The sequence below is a fragment of the Oryzias melastigma genome, linkage group LG10 (assembly GCF_002922805.2).
Source record: "Oryzias melastigma strain HK-1 linkage group LG10, ASM292280v2, whole genome shotgun sequence".
Lineage (NCBI taxonomy): Eukaryota > Metazoa > Chordata > Actinopteri > Beloniformes > Adrianichthyidae > Oryzias > Oryzias melastigma.
The window spans coordinates 21,283,527-21,295,065 of NC_050521.1; the positions used below are offsets into that span (position 1 = coordinate 21,283,527).

The 11,539-nt window shown below is 38.6% G+C and overlaps 1 protein-coding gene and 1 long non-coding RNA gene across 2 annotated transcripts in view; one reads left to right on the forward strand and one right to left on the reverse strand.

The window, feature by feature from the left end:
* LOC112153169 overlaps positions 1–11,539 on the reverse strand; it is a 138,889-nt gene that overhangs the window by 34,731 nt on the left and 92,619 nt on the right. The gene's annotated exons all lie outside the window — the stretch shown is intronic.
* The window catches only part of tenm1 (teneurin transmembrane protein 1), a 248,939-nt gene that overhangs the window by 13,820 nt on the left and 223,580 nt on the right, over positions 1–11,539 (forward strand). The window contains exons 2-3 of the mRNA XM_024283139.2: positions 743–1,007; positions 5,587–5,919. Coding sequence (XP_024138907.1) covers positions 791–1,007; positions 5,587–5,919 — 550 coding nt within the window. The 5' untranslated portion in view covers positions 743–790. The remainder of the gene's footprint in view (positions 1–742; positions 1,008–5,586; positions 5,920–11,539) is intronic.

An 11,539-nucleotide genomic window follows, 5' to 3' on the forward strand; every position in this document is an offset into this window, starting at 1 on the left:
ATGTTTGGAAAAGCTTAAAAAAATACATTCAATAAAACATATAAGTTCTTTACACATACACACACATATATATATATATATCATTGAGGTCTATTTATTAAAACAAAACATCTTTAAACTTTGAACATCAACAAAATGCTATATGTAGTTTCTGATTACATTTACATGTCTTGACCAAATCTATAAAAACTGAGAGAAAAGAATGCGGCACCGAATTGTGGCTTCCGTGATCCATTACACCCTGTACCGAGTTAGGGTACTGTTATTCATCCCGAGAGTTGGGGAGCCCTTGTTAGCATCTGTGTACAAAGAATCTCGGACCGGTTCGCTGCCTGGAGGCTTAGGACCCCTAAATTTGATAGGAACAGCCAGGACGTCAAAAAACGACAAGTTGGGGACACCCACAATGTTAAAAAATTGATGCGGAAAGGGCCAAAACCATTTGTCCATATAATACAAGTTGGGAGTGAGAATGCGTTTATCCAGTTGATAGAATATTCAACTGCATTTGATTTGAGCTAATTTCTTTTCAAAGTCATAGGCAAATGGCAACTATCTTGGTCGCCTCTGTGTGTATTGATTTGCAGCTAACCTTTGTGCGTGCATGAAAGAAGCCACATGCTGTTTATGAATGCCTTCTGTAATGGGAATGAACATATGTTAGAAATTGTTCAATAACACACCTCTTTTCCACCTCTTTCATTTTCCTCTCCTTCCTTGAACCCCCACCCTACCTTACCAGACTCTGTGCAGTGGCTCTGCTGAGTGAATAAGTGAAGCCCTACAAACCATGGAGGAGATGGACAGCAAACCCTACCAGCCGCTTTCCAAGGGGCGTCATGAAATGGAGATGTCCTACACGAGTTCGTCCGACGAGAGCGAGGACGGGCGCACTCACCACCGCTCCTACACTTCGCGCGAAACCCTCCCGGACTACACGAACGAGCTGCGCCTCACCCTCGGGTCGCACCGGGAAAGACAGAGCAACTACAGCCAGCCCCATCCAGGTACAGATCATCACGTCTTTAATCCGACAACGTGTTGCACGGACGCTCAAAGAGAAAGAAGCACACACTGATGCACACAGCGGACTGAAAAGTTTTAAAAGACTAAATTATCCAGCCCACAATGAGCTAGAAGGGCAGTCGGAGGCAGCCAATTACCTCTTCTCCATGGAGGTGATATTTCTCTCCCACAGCTAAACTAGGTCAACCCCAAACCTCTGTGGCCTCACCTGGGGTGGAACACTACCCTTCATTACACACACGCACAGAAAGGCACAGCCTAACAGAAGCACACACACGTATTGACACATGCACACCCATTTTTTTTTTTTTTTTTTTTTTTTTCTGCTGGAGACAGGAGGAGAAATGGGCCAACGCATGCTGTGATGGATGGCCTTTATGCAGGTCATGTGTAGTGTTAAGACAGAAACTGAACCTCATCAGGAGAATGCTGCTGTGCGGGGCTCACGGTGATCAATAGATGCACTTTTACCTGACCCTCTTACTGCTCTGCGGAACCTGCCCACCATGGTAACTAGTAGCGTTAAAGATTCACCCTTAGAAACAGGTGGCAGCTGCAGTTGGATGGTTTGAACGCCCCTCCTCCCTCCCCTCCCCTCCGTCAATGGATTCTATCACACTGTTTGTCAAATAGCGACCCATCAATTGCCATTAGTCATCATCATTTTGCTTCGATATCTTACCGAGGCCTGTGGTGTGGAAAATGACTGGGCTTTTCAGCAGCTTCCCAGCCTTTTCCGCTTCCATAACAAACAACATCCCAGGCCATCAGTGTCATATGGTGAGGTGCAGACGACCCCCCAAAGCAGCCTTTTTAATGTCGATGGCAGCCAGTTCTGCAAAGCACATCTGTTCATCTTTGGGCAACAGAGTTAAATATAGTCCACCCTATCTAAGTAACCAACTGTTAAGGGGGGGAGACATTGCCTCCAGTGACATTTTTTGAACAGATTACGGCGTTCATGACAAAAATCCGCCAGTTTGTCTATCCTCTAATTCCCACCCTTGTTCCTCATATTTCCCTTCATCTTTTAAACGATTACATCCCGCCCTCACCTCTTCCAGCTTTTTATTTTCCTCTAATATTGCAATTCCCTCTCCCGATCGAGTCCCACGCCACCATTTTGATTTCCTCTACGTTGCACCTGTCTCTGCTAAGCTTGTTTGCATTAGAAGGATGGTGTTAACAGATGGACACAAAGCATCCACTACATAGCTGGCCAGAGCAACACTTATTTAGCATGAATTGATAAATATCTTTTCTAAACCTCAGTTAACAAAAACAGAAAATAGTTACAGACCTGCAAAATACACAAGAGAATGCACCAGCATTGAAATACAAAAGCAGCCTCACTAGATTCTGATGATTTAGTTATGAATTTTTAAAATACATTTCAATCATTTTCAGAAAAAAAAAATATTATCATGCAATCGGTAATGCAAAAGCAATCTGTTATTCAAAGTAATTACGAATAAAAGACAAACACAGAAGCGAGAAAACAGACTAATGACTTTAGTACTTTACTTTTGAAATTGCCTTCTGTTAGTCTGTACTTTGAAAAATACTAATGAATATTCCACAGAAAGAAAATATTTATTCAGAATTTTCAGAAAATGTATGCTGTTTTTTTAATTTTTTGATTCACTCTTATTTATGAGGTCTGGTCAAGGTCATTTCTGATTATGCTTAAAATCACCAAACAGTAAATTAGTTTAAAAAAAAAAGGCTATTTTCATCATTCTGGGAATCTGAACAACCAAGAAGGGGGAAAATAAGTAAATCAACATTTTATTGTTGTGGTTTTGGAAAAAAATAACAAAGCTTTAAAGCAAGATATTAATTTGTAGGATTTATGATTCAAGGTCGAAATCTCTATCTTTGGTAATCTTCTGATACTCCTTAGCAAAACAACAAGAAGTAAAAAAATATTTTAAAAAATACAGTTTGACTTAAAGAAAAAAGTCAGGCTGTAAAAATATGTTTGCTCATACAGAATTGATTTGGATTTCTGTTGAACAATATTTTGAAAATAATACACATACAGATTGCAACATGTAAAACCCAATACAACAACAAACTAACAGAAAACTTCTGTTTTAGGGAATTAAGATACTTTTAAACTAACTATTTATTTAAAAACTCCAATGAAATTTTTGAGACAGTGGGTATCTAGTTGAGTAGTATAGAATAACCAGTATTTTTATCAGTGATGTAATGATTGGTGTGTTTAAAATAGAAAAAAAAAGTAACAATGTTTGGGGGCAGGCACTTTATTTACCCACTGTCTCAAATTTGATCCACACATTTTTTACATGGTATAACTGTATTTTAAACAATTTATTATCAAGATTTTTTTTTTTATTTTTTCAATACAAGTAGTCATTTAAAATATATATATTTATACCAATAGATGAGTTATTCTCACCAGAAAGTTTTAAAAAGTTGCGAAACTTTTGCTGCCAAGAGTGTTTTTCAGATTTCATGGAAGCAGACATTTTGAAGTGATGAGAAAAAGTTCTTCTACTGCCCCTAGTGGAGTAATGATGAACTACAGAGTGGAAAACATGGAGCAAGTTATATACAATGTATTTTTAAGGAAAATTATGAACATGTCTATGTCAAATATGATGTGAATGGTTATACATGGTTAATTTATTTTCATTTTTGTTGTTGAGAGTGAAGTTTGCCCATTACTCTGACTTTATTGGATTGAAGTACGGAGGTAAAATAGGGATAAACATCTCACAAAGTACGTATCCTTACTTCTGGTTGAACACAGTTGCTTTATTATGCTGTATCCTAATTGTATTATTTTTTGCAGTAGGTAGTACATGTAATGACTTTTTTCAGTTATTTTTCCTTAATGACCCAAAAAGGGGAAAAAAAATAGTGCCATAAAAAGCCTCACTGCTTCATATTTTTTACTTAGTACTTATTAGGGATAAAAAATGGTTTGGTGTGCATTTATTTAATCACTTTTCTGTTGTTCTTTCCTTTATTCTACAATCTAAAACTAATATTTTCTTCCAGTTTAAGTCTGTCTGACCAAAAAAAACTCCTAAAACTATTTTGTAGTACAGTATAGTGCATGAAACACTAAAACAAATGGTTTGCAGTTTACAGAGGGGTTGGAGCTCCTCCATACCTCCATGTGAGTCTATCCCTGCATGCCAAGTATGTCTTTGACTCAAGGCCTTTTAGAATTCAACGGCTTTTACTTAATTTATTGAAAAAATATGCTAATGGAGGATTCTGACATTTTTGGTGACACTTCGGTTAAATTTAATTTTAAAAACTAAAGCTGTTAAGTTTTTTTGCACTAATCCTTCCTCAGTAAAGGACACTTTCAGAGTAAAATCACAAACCAGGTAATTTATTTAAACAAGGGCAAGCAATGCTAAGAAAAAAAATAAGCTTTAGAAAGCAGTGACTTGGTAGTTGTTAAAAAAATAATGATTTTTCCCTGTATTCCTTTTCTTTTTATCAATATGTTTAAAAGAAAAACTTTAAAATTCTTTGTTTTTTTCGATTTGCACTCATCGCAGTTTGGAATCCAGCCCATTTTCTCTTGAATTGGCCTCTTTCAACAGATGTGAGTGAAACCATAGTGTGTATCGGTGACCAATCTTTGGCCTGTGGATTTGCAACAGAACAGTCTGAGAGCCACAGTTGGTCTTGACCCCATCAAAAAAGCACAGCAGGACACATCGCCGGTCAGTGTAGTGGTAAACAGGACTGTTGCCTTTATTTGAAACTGTTCGCTTGGAGTTCTGAGGTTCCTGACCTAACACACACATTAACTTTGAAGCACAGGAAGTCTTTCCTTCCTCAGATCTCAGAGGAACGTATAGGTTACCGTCTGCATAGATTTCAATTTATACCCTGCTTTCTTTAAAATCACATCAGTTCCATCCCGTCCACTTATACATTCTAAACAGAGACTCAGTAGTGAGGAAGAAAATTTACTCAACAGCCTCTACAGTAAAAAAGTAGAGCTCAATTGAATTGAATTGAATTGAAGTGTAACCAGAGGACTAACACAGTATATCTGATGTTCTCAGATAACAGGTTGATGCCTGGGATTGGCGGCCGCGCTAATACCTGAAAGAGTATGAAGCTCAATTTTTCTCTCAGTCTGAGTCAATATTAATAAGGTTTGATCTTTATCTGGTCTCTTCACCCCACCAAGGAGAATATAGATGAGATCAGTGCTCTGTTTGAGCAGCAGTTCGATACATCTCAAGCTCAATAACACACATCTCGCATCCAGAACAGGATATAGCTTTACTGCAAATGGTTAAGAAAAATTCGGGCTGGCTGCTGGAGATTCGAGTTTAAGAGAAAAAAAAAAAAAACTTTTTAATAAGCGCTTGCTCAAATATGACCTCTCTTTTACATAATGTATTTCATGTTCAGTGTGTTGCTTGCAAATCCCCAGTCTGCACCGAGCACCTGGTCAGCTTACTTCCTTAAAGAAGGGGGAAAAGCATGTCTTTATTAGAGGCTTTACAGCTTAATGTCTGCATGATATCAATCAACATGCCTCTCCCTCCTCTCCAGATCTAGACTACTGTAATGCTGGGCAGATGAGGAGCCCAGATTATCTGATCCACCAACAGCAGCCGCCGCCGCAGCAGCAGCATCAGCAGGAGGAGGAAGAGGAGGCGCTCTGCTCTGGACCGGCAGCTCACGTGCACAGCCGGGCCTACTCCCTCGGCGTGGGCTCTGATGTGGACACGGAGCCGGAGGTGGAGCCCTCCCCTGCTCACGGTCTTCAGCACATGTGGATGCGTGGCCTGAAGTCGGAGCAGAGCTCCTGTCTCACCAGCCGTGCCAACTCCGCCCTCTCCCTCACAGACACCGAGCATGACAGAAAATCCGAGCCTGACAACGGTGAGTAAAAAAAGAAAAAAGCCTCCTTTCTTACAAAGAACTGACGATGAGAAATAAGAGGGCAGACTGACTTAACACGTGATTTAGTAGGAGGCCTGTGATGATTTCCTTTTGTGCATGGAGAGAGCACACGCTGACTTGGACTTGTGTGTTTTCTGTGGCATGCACTGCACTGTGCATTTTGTCATAATAACATGTCATTTCGTGCAAACGGAACAAAAAAAAAGTAAAACACTGTGTTGAAGGTTTGAGTCACAGCCTCTGGGTGATTACATGACTAGAACTCCAGGTTTCTGCACAAACGCTTAAATGTCTCTTTGAGGTGAATCAGTGCAGCTGGATATTTAGTGAGCTTGTGTTGAAAGTGGTGCTGAGGCTGACTGGGAACAGAGCTTAAGGAGAGTCCAGTGGCAGGGATCCATATGACCCGGAAGAGGATTGAGTATCCATGGGAAGCGGAGCTCGCTTTAAGGCTCACAGGAAAAGGAAGTGTGAAGGGGTCGCATGTCTGCAGTGCCTGACTCGCTGCCTGAGGGCAGCAGAAAACTGCCTCTGTTGGAAGAGCACGGCTTTGAAGGAGAAGAAGTTGAGAGGCGGGGGTGATGATTTGAGCCAACTAGGAGGGCCTGGGATAGTGCCAGCTATCTGTCTTGCACTGCTGGGCTTGGCTTGGCTCCCTGCAGATGGAAAGTTAGTTAGAGAGGCACACAAACAAAAGCAGGGCTCTCCATCCAGTCCCCAAGGGCACTGTCTGTTTATGCGTTACAAAAAAGGTGGAAAGTGTTCAGCGGGTGAGACGGGAGAGGGTGATGGAGAGTGGGGGGGGTGGGGTTAGAACCAGGAAGAAATCAGCAGAGCAACAAATGCAAATGAGAGAACAGAAATGGTAATGTAATTGTATAATTAGAGTGAGAATAAAAAGAAGGCGAGTGGCTGAGGTTTCATCGAGAGAAAGAAAAGCTGCTCTTTAAGTGTCAGGTGAAGATGTTGGGAAAATGAGAGGGTTAAAGACCCACTCAGATGAAAATCATGTTTTTTGTGTGTTTTTAATGTGTTCTTGTGACATTTTTGTGATGATGGAGGACAAATATAAAGACAATTATGATTAAAATTGCATTTTTGAGTATTTCTTTATTCAAATTGTCAAATCAGGAGTGCAAAAAATACAGATGGAACTTGCAAACTACAAGCTAACATTCTGATGCATCCACTTGTAGACAAATAGATCCATATATGTCTTTTGTCTGAGTTGGCATCTAGATCAAAGCTGTGTGTCGGGATAGCTCCAATATTTTTTTATCACCATTTTCGTAGCACTGGAAATGTTAGCTTTGGGTTGTGAGGGGCTGTAAGCTAGCTGGAAATAGTCCAAACAAAAGGGTTGATGGGAAATAAGGGGGAGACTTACTCTGTGACAACTCATTCAAGAATTTCTAATTAACTACTGCCACTCTGCAGAAACTATGTCATTTTCCAAATCCAAATTCTTCCCCTAACCCTCCAATTGAAAGGGTATTTGATGAACTCGTAATTTTTTTTTTAAGGGGAAGAATGAAGGAAGTTCTGTATGACTTGCTGTTTTTGCATGGCCTTTTTTTTCAAGTTATAAATCCGATGTTGTTAAGTATTTCCGAGCGTTAGCAGCTTTGTGCTAACAGTGCTGATCTGCAACTATTGATGATGTCATGTAGTGTGTAACATCCAAATTTGAAGACACCCCAATTCCTCCCCTAATCCCTAACCACTGAAAAACTATATTTTACGGGACTATATAGTGCTCTGGATTTTAAAGCAATTCCAACACCATGCTCACTACTTTTTTTTAGATTTTCTAAACGGCATATATTTGACGAAGAATCGAATAAATATGAACATTTCACGATGTCTATTTGTGACTTCACTGTGTTATGATAATGAAATGTTTTTTTTTTTTTTGTCGAAATTGTTCAACCGCATTGCATTGTGGTCTATATTCACTAATGTAGTGAGCATCGATGCACACTAGTTTTTCGCAAAGACTTCTGGGAAATTTCTAGTGCACTTGGTTTTGGAATTGTAGATTCGGGCAGCATTACAAAATTACAAACACACTAGTGAGTAGAGGAGGAATTCGGACATAGCGACTATTTTTCCAGAACTCTCCATTAAAGGAGACGCTGTAGGGGAAGAATTTAGATTCTGCCCTAAAAATGACACAAATTTCTTTGATTTTGGCTAAAAATAGCTTAATCATAGTTAAGAGACCACTAAGAATGCTTTCAGAATAGATAAAAAATTATCAGAATGGGACTTTAAAGGACAAAAAAACAAATTGAAAGGAGTTGTTTGGATAGTTTTTTTTATTTTGTTATGAGCTTAAAGATAAGGTTTGTTTACCTATATGAATTCGTAGAAAAAAAATACTCGATGGATGACGTGAGTGTGGGAAGAGAAGCAGGAGAACTTGTGGGTGATCAGTCAATTGTGATTCACTTATTAATGTTAGAGATGAAGAGGTTCGTCTTTATCCGTCCTCAGAAAACAGGCAGACTGAAGAAAGCGCTAGACAATAAGGATGGATGAAGTGACAGCAGGAACAGGGGAGGATTTAAATGTTCAAAGCTTTGGGCTTTTCTGCTACAGAGCGCCGTGAAAGCTGGTTTATGTGTGGATTTCACATGTCACAGTGACAATGACACATGCCCAATAGCTCTCCAAAGTTTGACACATTCTGTCTTCTGACTTCTCAGATTTAAACTGTTTTGCATTTGCAGTTCAATCAATAGCATGCCACAAACACTTAAAAATAGGGAACAAGAACTGTTCTTTAGAAGAAAATAATGAGAGGTAGTAAAAATGTCTGTCCATGCACATTTTTTACTTAAAAAGAAAAATAAGATATCAAAATTTCGAAACAAGGAGTTCCACACAAGCACTAAAAATGAGAAAAATAAGCTAACTTAGCAAAATCATTACATCAAATTGAATGTTTAACAGCTCAATAAAAAGCATTCTTTACTAGTAATAAGCAATTGATTTGCTTTTTTCTATAGTTCATTTTGATTACAGTGACAAAAATTAGTGTAATAAGTGGAACTGACTTATTTTAATTAAAAAAATGTGGAAAAAAATCAAAAAACAGCAAGTTGGCTCATCTTAATAAATCCTCATAAAATCTCAAACTAGCATTTATTCTTAAACAAATATCAAGACTTTTGCTTTTCAAACAATGCTAATCTAATATTTATTGTACTTTAAGTTAACATTCTTAAAATTGAACCACAAATGACAGTGCAATGGGAGTTCTTTTGACTATTAAATCAAGTTTTTTCTATTGTCAAGAGTATGAAGAAAGACGTTTTGGACCCATTTTAATAATAATTTTCCTATTTCTAGAAATAAGCTCTTGATAAGACAAAAAAAGTGCTGGTTTTGAAAAAAGTTTGGCAAAATGTGGACCAAAGATAAATTAAAACAACTTAAAACCTGCTAAAAATTAGATTTGAAATCTAGTTTTCAATGTAACGATCTTTACTGACTTTTTTTTACTGCATTACACCAGAAGAAGATGTTGACATGCTTTTGCATTTTGTCTGAATCTTTCCTTCATTTATTCTCAATTAGTCGGTGACAAATCAATCTTTCCTTTATTAACTCCTCTAAAACCTATACTTATTTGTAATATCATTCGATTCAGCTCCATTTTTTCTTTTTATGATTAATCTCATATTTGTATGACATTTTTTGCATTTTTTTTCTACAATCGAGATTGAAAACCTTATAACTGGCATGTCACATCCCGTGCCTGACCCATCCATCGCTGTCACTCGCTCTGCACCTTCATCACTTTGAGCCTGCATCCCGTGACTTCAGAAAACTGCTGTTGTCAGACAGACATCATTCCGTCCCACATCCAAACACTCGCTCCGGTTTTGTGAATAAATCTTGCATATTGCTGAAAACACTTTTAGATCGGTTCTTAAAAGCTATTCTGGCTTGGATACCTTTTTCCTCTTAATTTTGAATCTAAAAACTTTTCATTAAAATGAAAAATTCTGCTTTTTGAGAAACCGGAAGAGAATTACATGTTTCACTCTGTTATTAAAGCTTTGCATGTTTGCCTTAATCATCTCACACATGGGTTAGAATGGAACATAATTGGGCAAAAACCTTTCCAAAAGCCGTATTTATCATTGTTGAGATTATTTTATTTTGAAAAGTTTTTCGTCTATTCAATTGCCATTACGAGCAGCATCTCCTTAATCAATATTTCAAAAATGTCCTTTATTTTTGGTTCATTGCCTGATGATCTGAGGCGACCAATCTACACAAACAGACTGCAGAGACCTTTCAGGAAGCAAATATAACCCCTATGATACTTTCTGAGCAGCATAAAGCGCTACAGTTTTAGTGAAGTCTCTCACAGCAGCGAAACCTTCGGGAGCACAGAGCTTATGAAATATTAACTGGAAAAGTTTGTGTTAGAAGAATGTGCACACTTGTACCCCAGTGCCACTTCAATGACCACAGAAGATGGTGCCGTTCTTATGGTTTTGTACCTCACAGCTGCATAAGACACCATAAACGATCACTAATCGCCAACATTTTTTTTTTTTTATTATTCTACTTAGAGATACATGAAACAAAAATAAGTTTTAGCACTATTTGAAAGAATATACGATTAAGTTTAAATATTGAGTTTTCACAAATAAATCAAGTGTATCTTGAGAGTTTAACTAACTTCTACTGTTTCAGTTAGTATTAGAATCATTTTCTTTCATCTTATTACCATGAAACAGTTCCTTTCACACACATATGATGCTTTTTTGAAATGTACAATCATTTGTAATGTATCAAACAATTAAGTATTTTGGAAACATTTGTTCCTTTTAGGCAGGAGTTTACAACTTTCAACACTTAAGCCACGTTTCCACTGGTCCGTTCCGGTCCAGTATTTTGAGCGTTTCCATTGTTAAATGGACTCATTAAACATTTCTATACCTTGAGGGTTCCCATCAATTGTAGAGAAATAGAACGGGATGGTTGAGGCAGAGCTGCTGTAACCATCTGTTACTTTGCAGAAAGTGATGACGACATTAGAAAGCACCAGTGTAGCGCCAAGCTAGCACTTCCGTTTTCCTCTTTACAACGGTATTCGTCTTAACACCCGCTAAACATTAAATTCCTATTGTACACAATGTACAAAAAGTAAAACAATAAAAATAGGAGCTGCTGGATGACCTCCAATGTTGTTGCTTTTCTAGTCGTCTCACAATGACGCAATGACATGCTAGCGGTCTACGCCACTCATGCGCCGTCAAAACAAAGCTTTCAGTGGAAGCAAGGCTTAACTGAGTGGAAACTCTTGCCAGAACTAACTGGACCGTCCCGCACTACTCCGGCTCAGTGGAAACGAGGCTTTAGAGACCCACTTTGGTGGATTTCTCACTGACCAAACCCCACTAGCCCAGCTAGCAAGGCCAAGTAGGCCGCATATAGTTTAAAATTGGGCAGAAAATGTGGGTCCTAGATGAGTTTGTCTGGTGGCCCCACCAGTGTTGGTCTACATTGGCTTAAGTGGAAGCTGAGTGGGTTTTCAACAGGACCCAAGCGGGTAAGTAACATTGGAACCAGGCCCAGT